The sequence below is a fragment of the Acanthaster planci genome, linkage group LG05 (genome assembly GCF_054643075.1).
Source record: "Acanthaster planci isolate LZ-2023a linkage group LG05, COTS_SCS, whole genome shotgun sequence".
Taxonomy (NCBI): Eukaryota; Metazoa; Echinodermata; class Asteroidea; order Valvatida; family Acanthasteridae; genus Acanthaster; species Acanthaster planci.
This window is the reverse complement of record NC_141781.1, coordinates 20,123,138-20,145,889: the sequence shown is the minus strand read 5'-3', so window position 1 is coordinate 20,145,889 and position 22,752 is coordinate 20,123,138. Positions and strand designations below refer to the sequence as shown.

The 22,752-nt window shown below is 42.7% G+C and overlaps 2 protein-coding genes across 3 annotated transcripts; both read right to left on the bottom strand.

Moving 5' to 3' along the window:
* Positions 1-6,428, bottom strand: LOC110990077 (uncharacterized). Its single transcript, XM_022254876.2, has 5 exons — positions 6,269-6,428; positions 5,902-6,097; positions 5,010-5,127; positions 2,647-2,763; positions 1-1,874 (listed from the first exon to the last, which is right to left on the bottom strand). Exons 2-5 carry the CDS (start codon positions 6,016-6,018, stop codon positions 1,393-1,395), a joined length of 834 nt encoding a protein of 277 aa, XP_022110568.2. The 5' UTR covers positions 6,019-6,097; positions 6,269-6,428; the 3' UTR covers positions 1-1,392.
* A 732-nt stretch (positions 6,429-7,160) lies between these two features.
* On the bottom strand, positions 7,161-22,741 carry LOC110990061 (epithelial sodium channel subunit alpha-like). Of its 2 annotated transcripts, none has more exons than XM_087137261.1 (12): positions 22,461-22,741; positions 21,186-21,578; positions 19,661-19,839; positions 18,700-18,800; positions 18,143-18,306; positions 15,922-16,020; positions 15,564-15,678; positions 14,097-14,169; positions 13,549-13,606; positions 12,805-12,881; positions 12,364-12,439; positions 7,161-11,705 (listed from the first exon to the last, which is right to left on the bottom strand). In XM_087137261.1, exons 2-12 carry the CDS (start codon positions 21,537-21,539, stop codon positions 11,490-11,492), a joined length of 1,512 nt encoding a protein of 503 aa, XP_086993387.1. In that variant the 5' UTR covers positions 21,540-21,578; positions 22,461-22,741; the 3' UTR covers positions 7,161-11,489. The 2 variants fall into 2 exon arrangements, with proteins under 2 accessions (XP_086993387.1, XP_086993388.1); XM_087137262.1 differs by having other exon boundaries at positions 21,186-21,575.
* Positions 22,742-22,752: the final 11 nt, after the last annotated feature.

Genomic DNA, 22,752 nt, shown 5'->3' with positions numbered 1-22,752 from the left:
TTCGCTGCCCGTTTGTTTTCAACGTGGTTGGCACTAGTTGGGTTTATTTAACTCAGACACCAGATCACATACCAACTTCTTCAAAAAAGGGCTCAAAATTGCATATTTTCCATGGTTAGAAGTTTAGTACAAATTAAATCCACTCACCAGTAATTGATAATAATAATTATAGCCCTCGAAGAAAAGGCACACCATATACACCAACGGAAGGGGATTTGAATTTCCTCGGATACCTAAACGAAATCTTTTGTAATAGCCCGTCTTTCAGTTTGTGATATGACTTGAAAGCATTAAAATGTTATGTATTACACCAGTATAGCTTCATACCATAAGGCATTTCAATGTTTTCCTTGACCTAAAAGTAGCCGAAAATGTTTGGAGTAAATTATGATAGGATCAGCAGTTCGAATCCAGATGCTGGTCAAGTATGTCCACCCGAGACAACTCTACTCAGCCCTATTTTGCCAACCCCTTTTAAAGTTATGCAGCATCGCATGTAATAGCCTGCTGTTGTAGTGTGCAATTTTTGGTTTCGTGAAACAGGGACTTGATGGCTACTTCTCATGAATCAGGGGGCAACATCAAGGAAAAATCATTTAACACCGGAATTCCTACCAGATGGGGAGTACCCAGCGAAGACTGCATCATAACTTAACCCTAACAGTCCTCAATCCTTGGACAGGTGGGGGATTGAGGAATGTTAGGGTTAAGATGCAAGCTACTTTCCAAAATATCAAATCGCTTGTACCGACCTGAGACATCTAAGGCCTTTGTGGATCAAGGTTTGCAAACTGGCGTGTTATGTAAGGTGTTTTCGAAACTTAACAACAAAGTGTTCAGATAAATACTAGGTGCATGTGATAGGTAATGCTGTTCCGTCTTAAAAATATGCAAAAACCAATTTAACAGCAGCAACGCAAAACTGTAGCCTCGGAATCTCCTGTAGGCCAATATGAGCAGAAATGTGAGGCCATTATTTAACGTCTCTGCCAATTTATTAACCCTGGCACTGGAGCCTAAAACACCAATTAAAGACACAAATAAAAGGGCTAGTTCTTGTAATTACTTCCATGCACCGTGACATCCTTGTGATAGGGTTGAACTGATGAAGTGCGACGGACAGAACTCGATAGCGAGTTCATTGAATTCAGTACTGAAATTATATCAGTATGAGAAGCGGTATGGTGGTTTCTATCGATGTAAAGATAAATTCGCCAGAGTAAAAACAAGCTTCTCTTTAGTTCTTTGAAATTATTAGCAAGTCTTCATATGCGGAAAGTTAATTCAGCAGAAATTACAAAATAAATCTACGGAAGCATGTGGCGTATACCATACAGTTATACTCTTTGTCAAGTGTCGAAATGTCAATATGATGTGATCTGTACGTCATTTCTAGATACTGCAGACAGTGCACGCTATTTCACGCCCGTTAACGTAAGGGGGACAAGGAAGGGATCCGCACGCGCTTTCCATGACGTACAGCAGCGCCCCGTACTTAGCGGTACTACTACCGAACACTACCTCGGGCGCCTCGTCCACGCACAAGGCTTTGGTTCGCCCATGGGCGTAGTACCCAGCCATGAGGAAACCACTGTACTCCTTCATCCATCCGGAAGGGCAGCTGAGCTTGGCCGGGTAAAGTAACTTAGTCTTGTGGACCAGGCGGCACACGGCGCAGGGCACGGCGTGGTTGTTCAGAAACTCGGTGTTCACGTGGGAAAAGGGATCGAAAGTGCCAACCCGGTACTCCGTTCCATATAAATGGGAAAATGATTGGAACCCATCCTTATAGGAGTCTCCCCACTGAGGTTTTTGTGGAAGGCAGACAAAGTCCGATGTACCGCCAAATGAATACCATTCCCCTGCAGTGTACCCTGCGTACAGACATGGAGTAAAATTTCGTGTGTTAAAAGCGAATACAGTCGCAACCAACACCAATAAAACTTTATATGATTCTAAAATCTGTCCCTTTTCAGATTTTGTTTCAAATTTTAATGGAGCCACGAGTAGTGGGTGAAAATCCCAGACAAATGAGAGATATAAACTCCTCCCCCCAAAAAAAGTTTGACTAGGGGATGGGCTTCTGTAAAACACATTACAGAGGTACATTTGTAACATGAACACGTCAGGACGTCCTCTCCCAGGTTTTAAATTTCAATTGCCGGGCAAAGTCATTCCCGCCTATTGTCGGTGCAAAGTTAAGCGAACATTTATTTATGACCGGTGTGAGAGAAAATCACTTCATACTAGTAAGATAAACATATTTGACTGGAGTTTTTCAAAATGCTTCCGCGCTCGGGTTTGTAAATAGTCACCAGGTGTCTAGAAAGCATTTACTATTTATTCAACTGTTCTCATACAGAAACAGTTGAAAAATAAACCACTTGTTTCAATACATATAAATTTCCACTGGGGGATTTTAACTGTTATTCTTGAGCCTTTTAATTTAAAAAGCTACTTTCCATACCCATGCCCATTTTCATTATCATGCAAACCTTCAAAACATTGTACAGCTAGATAAAAAGGTTTCTACTGGAAAAAAATCATTGCATCGATACTTGACGCGTTGAAATCACCGTTTTCACCTATCACCCGATGTCTACAGGCTTTTGGGCATTTGGGCATGCAACAACTAGCCATACGTACCTGTATACACTAGCTCTGTGCTCGAGATATCCGGACAGGTAGTGCGCCCCCATCGGACGTAAGTGTCTCCGCCTAACGAATATGACTGAAGTCCTTCACCCTCCTGTTTTTTTGTCACTGTCAAAGCAAAAGAGTTTCATAGAGCTTGAGAATAAAGGATCGCGCAGCAAGCTTCTGGAACCCTCGCTCGGCCCGCCTATAGGGATTTTACACAAGACCGTGATATCTCTCCCTGAAGCCACCGCATAAGATACGCTCATGTCAGAATTCTTATCATTGTGTCTTTCAATCATGCTGTGGAAAAAAATCACAATAAGACAAGTAAATAGAAAGTCATTATGACCCGTCAACTCCAGCACAATCTCTTCTGGGTCTCTTTCTTCATGCACGTTTTATTTTCCATCCAATATGTGAGAACGAGTCTTTATTTGCTAAGGCCCATAATTTCTTTGAGTTCATTCATTTAACTAATCATAAAGTGGGAAAACACCCCCTTTCACTCCTCGTTGTATATTTTAGATTTTTGGCAATGACAGGTCAGTCTTTAGCAAAATATTTTTTATGTTAGGCAATTTTTCCGTTTCCATAATATCGTATTACAATGCTTGTAAATATTTTACTATGGCCCTTTTCAGGTGTGATTCGTTTAGGAAGTAAACGAAGGGGCAATAACTGCCAATTCCAAAACAAGGGTTCCGGAGGTGCGCCATCAAGGGGTCAGCTTGAGGCTCCTTTAAGGACCGAAATCTCATAAGAAAGAAAACAGATCAGATCAAACTAGTAGCGCGTGTCTCTGCAAATTGAATAACACAAACGCACTTTTCCCTCACTATTCCTAGACATATATATTTACAGAGCAGAATTATTTTCACAAAATGAAATAAAGTGCAAGTTTTGTCGGACAACAAGCAATCAAAGTAAAAGCGGGAAACTCTTGCAGCAGCCAGCTGTAACTAATTGTGAACTCCTGCACAAAGCAACATAGTAACCAGTTTGGAAGATTCATATCACCGGTGGTTGGAAAAAAAAATCACACAAGTGGGTAGAATTTGGTTGGCTGCAGGGTTATGACGTAACTAGTGACAACAATAATTTCATGTTCCAACGCATGGCACTATGTCCGACCATGGAGGAAGCCCACAGAAGGAGTTTGAACTGCCCGGGCTACAACACCTGGCCAATTACCGCTTTCTGTTCTGCCCGGTATGTCCATAGCCGGAGCGAAGCGAATGCTTGCTACGCACCACCTGTTTCACAACCATAAGCCCCCTTTGTATCCCATGATTATCGCTGCATTTTTTTCGCTGGCAATCTGCATCCTTAAAACGCTGTGTACTGCAATATAGGAAGTTGAATATTCATACAATCGTTGGTGCTTAGTATGATCTGATAACAACATCTAATTTAATGCTTGCATAGTTGCTTGTATTAGACTGTGTTACGTAAGTGGTCATGTGCAGTTATTGCCCTTATCGAACGCTTTCTTCTGGACTTATTTTGGGGATAAATGGCCAAGTTGTTTATAAGATTTTGTGTTTTATTTGAATCATTGTTATTACTGAATTTACACAAAAAGAGTATGTTATAAGATTTCATGAACACTCCTTGTGATGAAACAGTGTATTTTGTTTTTCGTGAACTTAACTGTCCTGTGGTGGTCAACATGTCGTTGGCCAGTCTTAGCCAAATTCGTAGAAAGACTGTGAAAACTTATATTTCCGATTGACAAAGTAAAATTACAAACATTGCATGGATAATGGAAAAGTGCACCAACATTTTTTTATTAAAAAAAATTATTCAAAACGGCAAAAGTAAATCTAATGCTAGATATTTTCTTTCTATTTCCCGGTCACTGCGACAAGTTGCAGTTAAATGCAAAGAAAACACCACAAGTATTGCTAGGATATTACTGGCCCCACTTTTCCGGCTAAGCTGCAGGCAGTAATCAAGCATTTTTGGAATGTGTACTATTGTATTGTTCGTCTGACCGGGTGGCGATGATCATCGAGCACTTTGATGTGGTAGAGTTTTAACTCCTTCTGTGCCCTTCCCCCAAGGTCCAACTATCAACTGACATTCATGAATGAGGCTTTTACCATGAGATTCCACGCCAGGAGGGGTGCATGGACCAACGTTTGTAGGGGAGACTTTGCATTTGAAGCAAAATATGGGACGGAGAGACCCTCCCCCGCCTTTGTGTTGGTCATTGTTTGATCAGAATCCCAGGAATTCTTTACAGACTTCTAGGGGGGATGTGTTAGGTAACAATAGTCTAGACTGTGTATAGGGATTGGACAGTTAAGGGGGGTACCCCTCCGTCCCCATATCTTGCCTGGTATAAGACTTTGAAGCAGTTCACGTACCTTCACCTACAGTGCGCGATGTGGACGAGAGAACTCCATCGTGCTGAATTCCGTGCGCAACGGCCACTTCCGACTCCCGATCTTTCTCACGACGATCTTCCCGAAGGACCACATGGCCCTGTTACACAAAGTTCCGTTTTAGTTTTGACGTTATAAACAATTGCATTGCTTAGCATTGATTTTGAATGTCCTTTCAAGACCTTATCGTACTGTGGAAAATGGCTGCTGAAGCCACCACTTGGGCTTATTAATTTATACACGAGTTGTTTGTTTAAAATAATCGTTGGAAAGTGTAGGTGAGTCTATGGTGTGCTAAAACGGCTAAAAATTTCCTATAATTTGCTGGAAAGTTTCACACAAGAGAGAGGTAAGGCACGAGTCGTGCTTACGTATTAGTTTGACGGAATAGTGCATAACGGGGCCATACAGCAACGATAAGACTTATTGAAACAGAAATAGAACCGCTATGACTTGCAGAGTAAGATAAAGGCGATAGCGCAGTGCCAAGACGTTTTGAGACAGATTGGACAAAAGAGGCGACAGCGCAGTGCCAAGACGTTCTGAGACAGATTGGACAAAAGAGGCGATAGCGCAGTGCCAAGACGTTCTGAGACAGATTGGACAAAAGAGGCGATAGCGCAGTGCCAAGACGTTCTGAGACAGATTGGACAAAAGAGGCGATAGCGCAGTGCAAAGACGTTCTGAGACAGATTGGACAAGACAGGCGATAGCGCAGTGCCAAGACGTTCTGAAACAAATTGGACAGAAGAGGTGATAGCGCAGTGCCAAGACTTTCTGAGAAAAAGATTGCATCATAGATGCGACAGTGTTGAGCAAAGATTTATCGAGACAGATGGGAACATAGATACGATAGCGCAGGGCTACGACTTACCGAGACAGAGATGCCAAGGCATAAATTCAGCAGCACTCCTGCCAGGATCCAGCGTCCAAATTTCTCGTTCCTCGCCGGGGTGCTCTTCTGCGTGAGAAACTTGCTACGGGAAATCATCTTAGGTAACTCTGGGTGTGGAGTAGCGTTTGTGTAGATGGCGAATCCAAGTTCAGTGACTCTGCCCAGTCGCACTAGTCTGACAAACGCAAGAAAACAAGTTTCATCAGAATTTCATGCTCGCGGTGCGGGGTTTATTATATTTTATATAAAATCTGTTCGTTGTGTAAAACATTTTCTGAATCCAAATTTCATGTGGCAAAAAATATGAAATTTTTCATTCTAAGACAACTTGCCAATTGAAAATAACCTGTTATGCTTTTCGGTAATATCATTTGAGCACTGTAACGTAACCTTCGAAACAGCCAACGATTATGCGAGTTAGGTATGTCACAGACCCATGTTCACTAATAATGGCACGCTCGATTTCATCAACTGCGATTCTCTCTTGATGTCATTATAGATGTATAATAAAAGGCGAGCATGCGCAGTATATGGCAACAAACGATCTCGGCTTACTCGCACTCATCCCTATGGGCCAGATTGTTTTACACAGATCTGGATCTCGATCAGTGTTCGTGACGCTGGTTTGCACCATTCGTGAGAGTCTCTCTCCAGCACGCTATAACCTCACAGGAACGAAGCACGGGAATAAAAAGGTGCCAGTCCATTCTTGGTGACTGCAATGCTAAGCCAACCAAAATCCCCAAAGCTTCCAGCCCGCTCTTTCTCCAGTTCCCACACACTATAATTGCCGTAAATAGTGTACTCACCTTCCGCTGTACGCCAGACTCGGTCACATGCCAAGCACAACCGCGTAGGAGACGTTGTATATAATGCCCGTGCATTATAAACTCTGTATTAGTCTGCAATATCGACGTCTGTCCGCCCCATTCCCACAGTGCAACGCCCCAAGCGCCCGTGTAATTTGCACCGCTGATTGGTCTTCCTGGACTCCATAGTCAGGCCTTTTTTGCCGCAAAATAATCCAAACTGAGCATAATGATGTACCCACTGACGCGTATCAGTGCCTCCAAGACTCCCAAGTCACCCAATCCGACTACCCACCGCTACTTATAAGTGAGACCTTTGCAGCAAAATAGCCTGCAAGAACTGTGATGCTGATTATCGTATGATGTAATACAGTAGGCAAACTTACAAGTGAGGCTATAGTATAGTCAGCGTCACGTAATTTGCAAGCAGAAGGCTCGAGCAAGCACTGGCCTCACTTATAAGTAGCGGTGGGTAGTCGATCGAGTGCCAAGGTCATGTCTGGGTTGTGATTGGATCAAGTTTTAATGTTGCTTTCGTGGCCATCTCTTGTGAAATCTCCCTTCGACACCTGTTCGGTATGGCTCAGTCTAAATGAACTGAATCTAAGGAATAAACTGTAATCTTGGTCATATAGGCGTCCTATAACAATCAAGGGATGCAGTACTGACACTTTTTGTAAGCTCAATCAATAATATTACCAACATGTGCAAAATGTGTGAGCATTTTTTCATGGTAAAGGCCCGTAAAGCTGTTTGGTACATAAAAACTGTAAAAAAAATGAATAAGCCTGCAGGAAGAGACGTCGTGTTCCAATACTTTTAAGTGTATCTGTGATGTCACCCATCAACTGATCCAGGGATCCAACGGGCGCTTTTCCAACCTGAAGTCCCCAGTCCACAGAAAACGTTTACTCTATTTGATATCTCTTTCATCCCAAGGCGAGTAAATAGCCCAATAACGTAGCCCCACGCCAGGTCATAAAAGATTACATGAAAAATGGTCCAAACTTTTGATACCTCCTACAAAAGCTTCTTCCTTCCCCCTAATTTCAACAAACTTGCCCAATGATAATGTTACACAAACACTAATGAGGCTATTTAGGGTGATAGAGTAGCACCCTTAAAATCAGTATAGCTCCATCTGTACTACGTAATGGTGCACAGGTCTGAAGCGAAGATAACACGGTTAATAACAACCACCAGACTGTGTAAAGGATGGCGACTGTTTATAATATAGAATGGATATTTGAGCAACAAGCAGGCACTTCTATGAAATATGCAATGGTTAATAACAGTGAATACCAGTTCATGTACGTGTTAACATCACTTAACACCTCAGAAGCACTGTTTGCCATAGCCTTTCAGTAATTCAGTCACTTGTAGCTGGATCCTTGCACTGGTGACACACTGGTGGCCTGTGAATCATTTAATGTGACTCTAGGTTTGAGTTTTACAATCCTGGGAGGAAAACCATGAATACAGACACAGTGTTTGTCGAGCGGGAACAAACCAATAGGTTTGCGCATTTACAAAATGCATGCATCGGGATATCACATATTCCTAAGACCCTCAAATGGGGGAACGTAATGTAACACAAATTTATACTCGGGGTCAGCACCTCACCCTGGCATATGGGGCTGTGACTATAAGAGTGGGGTTCGTGCTAAGTTGATAAAGGAGCCAATGGGGCCCACAAAATACAAATATAATAATACAGAAAGCGTAAATAAATAATAGCAATAAAGAAGCTTCATACTCAAGTCCACCGCGCTACATGCAAAAGACCAGGAAAATAATTTCCACACGTTTGCATAGCCAGCATGTATTGACAAAGATTACAATGCCACGTATTAGTTCTTGGCGACACCCAACCCATCCTCAAACACAGCGCTCCACAGTTGAATTCACACGTGCTACGCACCGCACGCGGCAGGGCATCGTAAATATGGTGAGCAAGGAGCGAAACTCTACATGCAGGGTAAGTACATTAGAAGCACTGTAAAGTTGCTCTTGCGCAAGAGACCACGTGCATGACCCGACTGCATGACCATTGGTTTCACGTCTGCATATCATATACACCTCCAGACGTGCCTGGGTGAATCGGCTAAGACGTTATAATTCCGCCCTTCGAATAATAGCCGACGTCTCGCTGGACAAATGTCGCCCTCAGAGAGCGACTAAACACAACATGTTTTCAGAGCATTGCCCTGGCCTTCTCGATGATGTTTATCCCTAAAGGAATTTAACAAACCACTGAGGATTAACTAACTACTCGTAGGAATACGATCAAACTACACACAGGGAGGTGTTTATAATAATCATGTCGGCCCACACCCCTAGTCATGCCCTTACATCCTTTTATCAAAAGATACTCGGCATTTTGAAGAAATCTCCACGCCCCGTCATAATTTCCTGATAAAGCCAAGCATTTTGGTGGTCCACGTGTTTGGATAACGTACCATTAACATTTCGTGTACAGTGGTCGCTGCAGATTTCTTTGGTACGATTATTTTGAAATTGTGGCAATTTTGTTTCCCGCCGTTCGAGCGCGAGAACAGGAAACCTGTGTCAAGAACAGGCCGCCCGGACTCGACACTGTCTGCGTTACAAACAACCATATTATTGAAACCAGGCTTAAAGCTACTTAGGCGCCTACGTTTTTGTTGCCCGCTAATCTTGGGGCGTATTATAGCTGGGCCGCGATCAACACACAAAAAAAATATCCATATATATATCCCTGCTGATGAAGAATATTATTCTTCATTAAGTTTAAATGGTCTTCAAATGTTCCCTGGCGCCAGTGGTAGCGCCTGTACGATAATTGTAGCCAACGTTGATACATGTATGCAAGGGTTTCTACATTTTCCCTGCAGAATTCAAACAAGGTCATTTAATTAGTTTGTCTGCTTGAAATCGAGTGTTCGTTTTTTTTTTTAAAAGAGCTGGTAGTCAGGAAATGTGCATTGCAAATTTGTAATCATATTGGAATTTTCCAATCTCGATTGGCGTCGCCAAGTTGGTCTCTATGAGAGAAAGCAATTACATTGAAAAACATCGTGAATAAAATTGCGAATTGCAAGTGCTCGACGTTTGTGCGCCCAGTTGTATTTATATGCAGACCTAACAGCAAATGTAAAATGTTGCTTTTATATAATCTTCGAATCGTTTATTTTTTTTAACAGGAGGCACAGGTACTTTAACACTACAAAGTTAGCTGACCGGTGTGAGAGTGGTTCACTTGAGTTACTTATGGCAAGTCATCATATTGGCCGAGGCGGAGTTAAATTCAGAAATCTTTGGGCCTAAAGTTTACGGTCAACAGGGCGACAGCACCTGCCTTATAACAAACAAAATAGATGGTCCGCTATAGTGAAGCGGGAGGCACACGGTCTTGCTACTCTCGATTAGTTACTCTGAAGTAGATAACAATCCCGTCGGACTGAAAGAATTCGACAACTTATAGAGGGATTTTACATTAGCGCCGTCTGCGCATACCCGCATTAAAACCGAGGTTCTATGGTTGAACTTTGTCGCACGCGTCCGCAGAGTCGACACAGTACATGCAGTATCCGGTTCGTAAGTGTGATGTTACTTCAGTTTAAACCACGCCTACTGCACATACAGATACACGACCATCGCAGGTACGTTAGTGCGCAGTAAATTGCCGTTATTTGTTCTTTTGGCTTTACGTGTCGATTCATCCTGAAAGACTCTTCCACAATAATTTGCAGCCTGAAAAGTCTGAATTTAACATACCTTTACGTATTTTGTGTCTTGACTCCTTACTTTCAGTCGTCTGATAGTATTAAGAATTGAAGTTGACACATTACAGCCTCGTTCTCAAACGCGGAAGTGGGCAGATCGACGTTAAAAACGACGTATTGGGATGCCTATATTCGGTGTGCGACGCGTAAAGGGTTGGCTACCCCTGCGGTGCCCAGGCCGACATTGCCTCCTGCCAAGTGGTTTTTGCACCCGATAAAATCACTATTTTTTAAAAATAAACACTGCACTCAGATACTTTGTCTAAGGATAGACACAGTGCAATGGACCCTTCCCTAGACCTCAGAACGGCACCACAACATATTGCAAGGCAAGTTATTACTATTTAGAAATTGCAAGGTTTGTACAATCCCCGAACAATTCATTCGGTATTAGTTTTTACACTCGAAATTTAACACCCCGCCGTTAAATGTATTCTCCTGGTTGAAAGGATGTGTACCTTGGGAAATTGCAATCATAATCAAAAAGTGCAATAAAGTATAATTTTCCGAGCCAGACTCTCTCATACCAAAATGCTTTTTTAAAAAAGGGAGTCTCTATGGAAATACTTGCTGGTAGTAATTTTGCAAATTGTTTCAGAGTATGAGTTAATAAACTCCGAAGGACAGTAACAAGGACTTTGGCTTTTACCTTAATTTCTTTTTCTGTTGGTTTCTTTGGTTCTGTCCGAATTCGTTTTGTTTCTTGATCATTTGAGCGATGTGGCGACTACACAATAAACTTGTTGATTCCTGAGACTTTCGACTGATAAACAGTTATTGATAGATTGTAGTTGTAAACTGCTGGCAAAACATTCAAAATTTAATCACGTGATTTCGATCTGTTAAGATGTAGGTTACATTGCAAACTGGTATGTTATGTGGAAGCATGTCCCCTCGAGGGCTCAACTTGCCCCGCCCCCCTATGGATACGCCATCGATTGACGGGACACAATGACTTCTGCTGTTTTCCATCTAGCGAGCAACGCGTCTTCAGTCAGCCGATTGGAGTCAGCGTGTTGACTGAGGGTGAGAGGGATATCCCGACGAGACCCTCCCCGACTTTCGCCTCTCGTGACACCCTGTTGGCGGACTTGCCTCGCGTGTAGACGAACAGGTCGAGGACCAGCTCTGCGATCTCAAAGAATGTCAGAATGGAGAACCCCATCCACAGGCCCACCTGACCCCCAAGGTCGCTGATCAAGTTCTCTTGCTGAAGGGGGCAAGGTAGAAAGAAGAAAGGGACAGTGGGTGATTCAACTGCCTATTCTGGCTTCCTTGTGGTTGACCAAGGGCTAGAAACCTGCTATTGCACGCGAATGCATTTTGTTCAGCAATACGATGGCCAGGCAACAGTTTCCGTTCTCATGTAGGCAAGGAAAACCCTCAGGCAACCTTGCTCCGAGTGTAGTTTATACCAACCGACGTTAAAAACCGTCCACAACTGTGAGGGATACGACTTTTGAAAACCCAAGGGACTCACTGAGCCTGAGGCCAAGACATCCTTATCTTACAACACAACAGTCAACAATTGTTTAGTTATATCTCTGTCTTGAAAATGTTTTTCACTTGTTTTTCTGGGGGAATTAAGGGCGATAGAAATAAGCGGTTGGCGGTTCCTGCACTGTGCTGTATACCTCGGGGCACGTGCGTGCGTGCTTAAGCGCGCGTGGCCCTATGCATACAACGCTTGCTGGAATGGCGTCTAACAGTGAGTGTAATTACACGGTGCTATGTTGTCCTGTCAAGTGATCGTTAGGGGCCAATAAAGAAAAACAGTATTCAAGACAGAGCTATGTGATAGTCATAGTCCATAGGGGCCTAAAGCAAACTGTTTCACATCAAACATTAAACAGGAGGTTTATACTTACGCTGTAATCCGGCGTTTGGTATATATACTGGTACTGTAAGCTGGACAAAAACACGTTCAGTTTCACCACGTTTTTCCTTCGATTTCGAAATAAAAAAAACATTTGGAATATTATTGTTTCAATTGATACATTGCTCTTAAAGATCCCCAATGTTACATGCTTCTTGGAAGAGTTGCATTTTTAAAACTCAAAATGTCTTCTTGCCATTCTCATTTTTCGGTCTTGGCCATTACTCCCTGTCTGATGGTTACAATTTCTTAGACTCTGGGGTATCTGTGGATGGGGGAAGTGGTCATGTAAACGCACATTGCAGCATTCGTCACAGGTTATAACCTTGATTGGACCATATCTGTACCAATAATAGACTTTTAATTGAACAAAAGTAATTGCAGAGTTTCTGTTATTTGTGTTGTTTTTCTCGTGGTGGAGTCGGATACTCACTCAATAAACCGATCGTCTTCTTCAATGGCAGAGGAAAAATCCGCAGAAAGACGTGTGATGATATTTTCCAGAGCAAACTGAAATGTTTTAACATGAAACATTGTTTCAATTTAATATGCAATCTGGAGCAATTAGTATCATTGACACCATGTAACTAATACAGTGGATCGCCGCTGTAACGAACAAAACATGGTGCTCACAATGTTCACTACAGCGTCCGTTATACGTGAAGCGGTGTCCCACTGTTGGCATGTACGTGTAGAGGCAACTTGTGAAAGAAATAAAAAAGCACATGTGATGTCATTCACTCTGTCATAATCCCAGAAGACCTAACAAGAGAATCCCCACATTAAAACAACTGCAGCGACCCGGGTGTCAGACACCAAGTATGTCAAGAATTTCATCAATGACACATGAACGATGGAAAATGCATTAAAGCTTCTTCATCAAATCGCTTGAGTCTTGTCAGGGCGGGGGACTTACTGTACCAATTTATTTACACGTTCTGTGATGATGTGCAGGGTGGTGTGGGGTTGGGGCTGACTGAGTGGGCTTTATGGGCTGATGCATTGGGTTGCGTTCAGTGGGGCTGCGTTCTGTATAGGTCGGGATTGTTGAGTTGCTGGGCCTGAGATATCGTTGAAACTGTGGAATTCATCATGCAAACCCGGTACATCTAATTCTAACGCTGGTCTTCACAAAAAGATCCTTATTTATATGTTAAATGATAATATGCATACTTACTTTGTAGTTTTCATTAGGCCATGAGGCAGCCGATACCGTCTCTTCAAACTCAACCTCACTAAAGAGAGAAAGGGGTGTACAAAATTATTTAAAAAGTCATGACTTTGCGACAAATTTTTGATTGAATTGTTTTCATGGCCAATTACTTTGCAGTCTTGGACCTTGGACAGTAACTTGGGCCATCACTCCGACGTTTGTCACACTTTTAAGTTAATCGATGTACATTACTGGCATAATCTGGATCATAGTTTGTGAACTTCTGTATTGTTTGGGTCGGCAGGGATCGGTAATACACCGGTAATTTGTTCATTCCACGACCACGACTCCTGAGCGAATATATGTACACATACACATAATGATTAGATTTTTATTGAATGTTGCCGTTCATGAACTACCCACAAGACAAATCAGTCTTCAAGGAATGTAGAAACGGGCCATGCTCTCTAGTTTCTCCATGTAAAATGATATTTTCCGGTTCCTCAATTTAACTATGTTGTGAGGTTGACATTTGTAACCGTTTACAAGCTTAAACAAAAGAAACTTCATACCTGCATGGCAGTGGGCAGTTGCATCGGAGGCTATTGTTGACGTACGCCAGAAGTATCTTGCGGGTACAGGCCACTGTGAATGGAATCAAGCTACATATAGTGACACTGTGGACGTCTTTTCGTCATTGGCTGTTTGTTGTGGTCTTTGCCAAGGATCCGGTGGAAGGGATGGAGGGGGTGGAGGGGGTGGAGGGGGTGGGGCTGAGTGTCACCCCCACCCGACGCCCCAAGCATTGCAGTTATAATAAAGTATGGTATCCTTCATCGGTACAATGGAGTGTTATGAATAGGATATTGCCATGCAGTAGCTTTTCCTTTGTCCTAAACAATTTATTTTGTTTTTAATTCCAAAGCTCAATTGTTCTTCTTGTTTTCTGACTTTTCTAATAAAAAAACATGACTATAAAATCCACATTGGTAGCTTTATTTGCTTGAACTAGCTATTAGTGACAGTAGCGATTTTCTTCCGCCTCTTTTGTTGAATGATGTAGCAATTGCAGTTGTTATGCGATAACACGCCCTCTCGTGCTCCTGTTTGGATGGGATAAGTAACCATAATCTCTGATAGTGTTATCCTTTGTCTCATTAGGTCAATGTGTATTCGGTATCAATCTTTTCAGCTGTCCCGTGGCAAATGAAACATGCGCTCAACAGTTTTTATTCGGGACCATAACATTCAACACAACACTTCAGCTAGTTCAATAGTGTTTTGACATGTAAATGCAACAGTTCAGTTCATTTCAATAGTTAGCCTATTTCTACAAAATTATGAATCTCAAATATGCTCCTTTGCTTTTTTAGAAACACTGCTCGTTGATTTACCCAATAATAAGATCACGAAGTCCAAAATTAACTTAAAAGTCTCTGGTTTCCGGTCAGCACGCGCGTTGGCCGTAGGCCTGCGCGTCAACAAAATAAAAACGTATTTTTATTTGGTATAAAACGATGTTCAAAAAGCTGCCAAGCTTGGATGATTGACTGGAGTCCTGCTACTGCGTATTTGTAACGCGTTTTTGATGGGTTACGGTTTAGTAATATGTTCTAAAATGCTTTTAAACAAGAAGAGCGGGGACCAGTCTATTTTAGTTTTCGTAGCGGCCGGCGTATGCAGTGGCAATGGAGATCACCCGTTATACGCGCGTCATTTCCAGGAAAAAAGTGAGGGTAAAATAAGAAAAAAGCCGCGTCGCTGCACAACTTTCGGAGCCATTTCCGGACCAGAAACTGGAGACTTATTGTTTTGGCCAAAAGGAGAAATATTATTAAGGTGGTTAGGCCTATATTAATTATTCTACCAAAATATTCCCCTCGAAACTGCAGATCTGTAAAAGGAGCATAAAAAGGGAAAGGCACTGCTCTGTCAAACAGGACAAACTGAGAATGAGGTATGAAATACCCCTGGAAACAAAATGTCTTCACTGGGTTTTTAGTATCTCATGTATGCATGGGCTGAGTTATAGTCCTTACTTTGAGACTGATTTTGCGAGCTGCATGAACTGGTTTCGTCAGTGAACCTGTACCGAGGGTCTGCGCAGTGGCACATCTCGAGGATTTCCTGGGCAACACAGCTTTTTTCACATGCCTGAGGGAAAAAAAGGGAATAGGAAAGAGAAGTAGCCCGGAAGTGTCAAGTACGTCCGGGTCAAACAGAACTGTATTTCAGGTTTTATGCTGTGGTGTGAACTGATCGACTTGTTTCTTTGATATTTTATAACTTATGTTGTTTTCGTTTCAAAAAAATTGAATGGCCTGTTATCTTTCATTGATATTTTATTTACTACACAGCCAACCGATGCCCAAGTGAAGAAAACAAAATCACACCTACCAACAAGCTGTAATCCACATTACCGTAAAAGGTACTGAATATAGTCGGCAAATCGCTCGTGCAACTTGTGTAAGGCGCCCCCAATCGATCAATCCGAACCTGGGGAAAAAGTGAGAATTATTTTCTGAGACAGAGACTGCTAGTCAAGTCTATCATGGTAAATATAACAAAGAAAGGACAATTTTCCTGAGATTGCCATTTTTATCTTGTTCGTCGATTCTTTCCATTATGTGATGGTATCAGCCTATATTAGAATTTGTCTAGCGTTTCACACCTCGCTCTCAATTTTCTCCAAATCTGGCGTAAAACATGAAACTGTGTTTTATATTATTCAGCACAGTTATAATTTGACAGGTTTTTTTTCATTTCATTATTCAAGTTCTGAATCGAAGCGTTGACTGCACACTAGAAGCCAACCTCCACGTAAAAGATGTCCTAACTGCATAAGAACAAGCGTAGCAAAAAGACCCAAACTGCCAAAATTACGACCCTCGATGGTTTCTGCTATCCCTACCGCTAGCTACTCCCCCTCTCTCATATAGGCCTACACTAAACCATTGCCGCATTTATCAAAAATATTGCCAGCAGACGGCTTCAATACAAGAAATCCTCTTTCATTACTACGAGTGACCAACATGGATATGTCGATTTGATTCCATGTTGATTGTCCAACGTGATTTTTAAGTCTTCCATACTTATTGATGGGCATGGTCTAATTGGGACCAGCATCAATCCCGAAAAAAGCAAACAAACAAGCGGACACTTAGTACAAGTCATGTGTTATTTGGCATGAAGATTGGAAACACATCGTGAGGCTAGCGTTTCAAAACAAGATGCCTCGTCTGAACTCAGCATGTCAATTAAGGGTATGAATACGGTTTAATGGACTTTCTTTAGTTACTCTCCCGTTAATAGAGACAGTCGTATTGCAAAGTTACTCAACAGTAAATGGTATTTCCTAAAAGGGATATGGGCATTTCCAGAAATTAGGGGTCCTAAATTGTGGCATTTTTGTGTCCCTGTTACATCTGACCTTTGTTGCTTGACATGGAAATATCACTGGAACTGTTATTAACTATTTGTTTGGCAGGTAATTTGCATTAATTCATCACTCTTGGAAAATTAGAAAATGTGTTCTGAACTCAGAAAATCATATGTCAGATATGACAGAGATATACGAAAAAAAATGGACCCCTAATTTCTAGAATTACCCATAATCCTTGGATGTTGATAACCAGAGCGAAACTTGGACTACAATAATGGACGCACGAAAACGGATTTGCCTAGGCCTGTGAGTTTTCAAACTGTCACCAGAAGATAGGAAAGCCAAGCAAAATTATTGATCTGCAAGGCCATAGCCGCTGTAGCCAAGATTGTGTTGAAGGGAACGCCTTTGGAGACCCTATTGGGCAGACAGGGCCGCGTCGGCCAATAGAGGCTTTGCATGATAGCTATCTTGCAGGGCAGTTACTTGTGTTCAACGGGAAAATCTCCTTTGTGTGTATTCTGTGGAACAGAAACACTGGCCTACAAGATGGCAGCTATGCAAACCCTCTATGCAGAAAGTGATGTAGTCGAGTTCATTACAAGTCCCTACATACGGTGTACCTAGTCACAAGTCCTTTCATAAGATCAGCCATAAGGAACGCGCTGAACAACGACGATGGAATGCTTTTCCGTTGAAATTATATAAGAGCCAAACTTGGTTTGAGACTGAAAGACTTTAATTGACTCGATAACAAATTGATTGCATGGATGTTCAAGTCCTATCACAGTTTGTGCATGCAGTGTGGTTCCAGTCGGAGTGGTATCCAGAATAGATCAGAACAGAACGTCAAAGTGTTTTTTTAGACAACTTCGGAAGAAGGAGGATACAAAGCTCTACCTGGCAGGAGCCTGGCACTTACCGGCACCAAAACGTGCCAACCATCAAAAGTAGGGATTAATTGAAGTCCCTAAATCTCTCAAGTAAATTGGTTATTTTCATCACCTTCTCCCATCTTTTGCGTTTCCTCTCCACTTTCGGTTCTACCCGATCCCCCCCTTCACTTCTCCAAATATGAAAATCACGAAGGGGTTGATATCCATATGTTGTGAAAAAAACACCGTAAATTACTTATGTAGCAAACGAGAACGGGCAAGACGTCGTCTGAAACGCTCCACGTGATGACGCCGTGGCGAAGGGGGGGAGGGGGCAGGCTTGATTGCAAGGTCGACTCACTTTATGCAACGCGATGGACGTCTCGCGACCAGGGCTCACGATGATACCTCTGTCCTCCGGGAACGGGACTTGATTTTGCCCCGAGATGAAGACCTTCAGCCCCGCTGAATTCTGCAGACCACGTACATACTCAGTCTGCTCAACGAAGAGTTCCATGGTTAGCCCTGATTGGAAAAGGCGACATCCGTCAAACGTACAAGCAAATACTGCTTTTTTCATCACTGTTCCAAACATTAGTTTTTTATCACCGGCTAGTGTTGCATTTTTAATGTCTACATTGCATATTTTCGTTTTACCAAGGCACACGAATAATTGTCACGACAAATTCTAGGATTAAAGTAAACAAAGGTTTCCCCGTCGTTGAAAGGCTGTGGGCCTTGAAAAGAAAGGGGGGGAGGTGATTAAAAGCAAGAAAACCGACGAAAGAAAGTTGCCAAGCCTGAACTGTGGGAGAACATGTTTTATAAATCTAGCAGCCAAACACAAAATTCCCAAGGACTTTACGCCGGTTGTAAGAGGGCAAATGAATAAACTCGCTGCATATACCAACGTCTTACCATAAAATGGACCAGCCTGCGCTACCATGCGTGCCAGCCTGCTGTCAAAGTTGAACGTATAGCAGTTGCCATAAAAATAGTTGTAGAAATGGGTGAAGTTCCTGTTAAATGAAGTACATTAACCATAATGTTAGGACTGTATTTGCTGTGTACGGGAACGATCCTTGATTATCGAAAACCAGAAGAGGGCATCGGAACGTACGCGGGTGCGTCGCCAACAATGGCTAACTCGAAATACGAAAGTCTGATCAGTGGAAGAATCGATACTCCCAAAATTGGACTCTTTCACGGGCTCGTTTGTGAGATTCAAATATACAAACTGTGCATCATGTTCTGAGTAGACAGTTTGGTTTTATTGTATGCAGTATGAATTTACAAGAAGGTCCAGTTGTCGGAAAAATATGACGAGTCAAAGACAAGGTCTGAACCTTTGGACGTTCGTATCCTTCCTTGTTTCGGACTGCTGAACTTTCAGAGTGGTACGTCCAAGTCTGATAACCTTGCCTTTGGAGGCAAAAAAACTTCGGACTACTTTTGGGCCGTTACATTGAAGAGTTCATCGAAATGTATGGACCTATTAAACTTTTCAAATCCACATAGGAAATTTGTGATTCCAGTTTATAGAGGCTTTGCACGGTAGCCATCTTGCTGGGTAGTTCTTTTGTTCCACAGGGGAACCTCCTCCGTGCATACCCAGTGGAACAAAATCCCTTCCAGCAAGATGGCAGCCATGCATGAAAAACCAGCCCCCATTGAACCTCCGCAATAAAACAAATGAAATATATGTATTTGTTTAAATTAGAAAATTGTTTTGTCTTAGTTAAATAATCCGGTTTTTTGTGGGGAGGGGTTCATATTAGAGGACAATGCATCTGATGTTGAAGAAACACAGTTTGTGTACGGGGTGTCTTGGGGTAGGCATAGGATTGCCTTTGATCAGAAAAGTACTAATGAAACTTACAACGGTGAGCAAGGGTAACCATTAAACGTGCAGTACAGCAACATCCGAGACAGTTGATGTCCGGCAGAGGAACGATTGGCATACGGAATGTCGGCCATGATGTCAAAGGACTCAGTCGTGATGCCAAAGTCAGCGACCTGGTTCGTATATCTCATTTCATCGCTCCATGCTTGGTAGACCTAATTAACACGAGAGGAAAAGTATGGTGTACTATTTACGACACATATGTCTACCTCTCTCCGGCCAAGGTCAAGGCGACGCAACTACTCGACGCGACTGCACGGCGCAAGGGAGCCGTCGTGCCGTCGCGTCGTGTAGTTGCGTTACCTTGGAAGATGCTAAAGAAAGGCAAAAACGTGTGTCGTAAATAGTACACAACAGAACGGGAGAAACGATTTTATTTACAAGAAGTAACGAACAGTGTTGACATCACAAAGTCGTGAATCTACATTAAAGTGTTTTTTTTATGAAAAACACTGATACCGAATATAAAAGGTAATTTTGTTCGGCGTGTTTGTAGAGAGTGACTGTTCCATTTCGTTCTCCGTATTCATAACACTATTCCACAAACTGATCGTTTCTCCTTTCATTCTTTTTTACATTAATAAACTAAGTCACCCTGGTGTCGTTCCAAACGCCTTCAAATGTCGATCTTTCTCCTGCGTCGCTCCTAATTGTTTCAAATGTCGAACTATTGCCGTTCTCAATTCAAAATGCGCTCTTAATCTGATATTTCACGATTTTAGAATGCATGTCTGAACGGGTGTTACACGAACTTTACAGCCTGTCGCGCGTACACCTGGCAAATCCTGACATCCTATTGGTCAAAGAGGCATCTAACGCGCGCGTATCACCTGTCCACGAGTGCCATGCCACCGCGGTATGCAAACCCAAACAAACACGCCAAAAAATTTTCTGTCGATAAAAAGGTCCAAGAAGTTACACTCCTTCTCCATCGGTATGAATGCACGTGCTGTTTCCACAGCGTGTTTCTTGGTGCTTTGCAGTAGGCAATCTGCTCGCGGATAAGTTGTTATAATTTACAGGATTCAACAAAAGAGCACATTTTCTAAAGGGTAACATTGCAAACGTGCTTCTGCCTGTATTGCAGTTATTCAGACTTTCGGTCTGTGAAAGGTCGCATTACCTGGACACGTAAATTTGCCAGTTTGGTCAAAAATGTGTTTTCTGAATATTCAAAGGGATGACACTTGGACGGTTGGAGACAAATTGTCCAGCACCATCAATTATTTTGTCTGGATAAAAAACGTTGTATTTTGACAGGCCCACACAGAAAAATTGTAAGCCAATCTTATACGTTCCATTCTGTAAATTCGGGACACACATATTTGACACTGAGTTGGGGAAGCATACAGAGGCATTGCGTGGTAGCCATCTTGCTGAGCAGTTCTTTTGTTCCAAAGGGAAAACTTCTTTGTGCAAACCCTCTATACTGCACAAAAATCTAAAGCAATCATTTTTTGCGCTTAATCCCCCTTTGGTTGCTTTTAAAGACTGAAAATACCTGTGTTTCGAGTATGTACTCGATGTAACCCTCAAGTTCGGCGAGTTTGCTGTTGGTGTGCATGGCCGTGCGGGGAATTCGGTTCAGGTTACAGACCGTCACCGCCGGGAACGTGGTCAGCGCCTCGTAGCCCAGGCCCACGCTGACTTTCACGTCATACTGGAGGTACCTCGTCACGAGCAGCGTACCCTGCCAGACGAGGAAGCCCAGGCCGGCCAAGACAAGACCGGTCCATGCTAGCCGCCGCTGCCGCGTGCCCGCCCGCCCGATGTTGGGGATGCCATGAGCGCCTATGCGCTCCAGCACCGAGCAGACAAATCGTGGGGTGTCGGCCGGCTTCTCCGAGGCACGCATGGCGGCAGAGTAACGATCCGTCGGTCGCGGCAGAAACTGCTACATGAAGGAGTGTGTGGAAAGAAGCAGTTAGTTCCCAAAAGTAATGTCCTTGTTTTTCACCTTCGAGTGATAGCTTCAAGCCCCTGGTCTGAACTTCTATAGAAGACATGAAATTGTCAAGACAAATTGCCACATAATGGTTAACTGAAACGAGAAGTATTTCAAAACTGTGATCATGTTACGAGCCTCATTCAAAAGTATAATGCATGGGTTACTTGAGGAAAACCCGTCTACCTCGAAAAGATATACCCAGCAAGAAACGAGACCGAGGGGTACCCCCCATTATGTCCAATCCCTATACACATTCCAGACTATTGTTACTTTAACACATCCCCCCAAGATGTCTGAAAGGAATCCCCCAGATTCCTGCGAGACAATGACCAACACAAAGCAGGGAGGGTTCTCTCCGTCTCATACCTTGCTGCATATGTATACGAAAAGAGGAGGCAGTTGGGCCTCTTCATTTAGTGAGATTATGTCATCCAACAATACTTTATTTAAATGCCCAAGAATACTCTTGGTTCTGTAGTCTCATTTGAAAGAACAAAATTACAATTATTTATCCAAACATAAAAAAGAAGTCGGCAGACTGACCCAGCTCCAGTCTTGTGCGCTTCACTTTGCTTTGACGTCCAGATTACCTACTGTGATCAACTGACCATCGTGCAGTCAGGCGTGATGTATGAACTGAATAACACTGCTAGAGATTTGGCCCCCAGTTATCGGTATTTGCAGAATAATAAGTAATTTCTGGCTCTCTAAAATTATACTTTGGGAAGGACACAGTATAACTGACCAAGTGTGGACGATTACCGTCTCTAGGTGGAGCTTACAAACAAAACAGTAAAGAACTTTTAAAAAGGTGGAGAGGTTTCTCACCGTTCCAATGCAGAAGGTTGAAGTTCAGCTGATATTCCACAGCGTGACTGATGTGTAGTTTTGATTAACATGGACGCGACTCGATCGTTCCTTCTAAATTCCTCCTTCCTGGAGCGTGATCCTCGGTAGGGAATGGGGCCAAGTGACCATGCGCAGTCGGTGATTTGCAAACTAGAGTTTGAATCGATCGATCGTGTCTGATGAATGCTTTAAGTGACTTCAAAAACAGAATGTTGTAGTTCATTTCTTGTAAATGAGGTGAAAAGGATCAATGAAGGTTTACGAATTCAAC

Excerpts from the sequence above, each read along its gene's own strand:
- LOC110990077 (XM_022254876.2), bottom strand. The coding sequence starts at position 6,018 with ATGATTTCCCGTAGCAAGTTTCTCACGCAGAAGAGCACCCCGGCGAGG. Across the intron at positions 5,128-5,901 it reads GCCTTGGCATCTCTGTCTCG|GGCCATGTGGTCCTTCGGGA; the intron begins GTAAGTCGTAGC and ends TTTGTGTAACAG. Across the intron at positions 2,764-5,009 it reads ATCGCGCACTGTAGGTGAAG|TGACAAAAAAACAGGAGGGT; the intron begins GTACGTGAACTG and ends TTGCTTTGACAG.
- LOC110990061 (XM_087137261.1), bottom strand. The coding sequence starts at position 21,539 with ATGCGTGCCTCGGAGAAGCCGGCCGACACCCCACGATTTGTCTGCTCG. Across the intron at positions 16,021-18,142 it reads CGTCCATCGCGTTGCATAAA|GTTCGGATTGATCGATTGGG; the intron begins GTGAGTCGACCT and ends CTTTTTCCCCAG. Across the intron at positions 14,170-15,563 it reads CTCGCAAAATCAGTCTCAAA|TGGCCTGTACCCGCAAGATA; the intron begins GTAAGGACTATA and ends TTCCATTCACAG.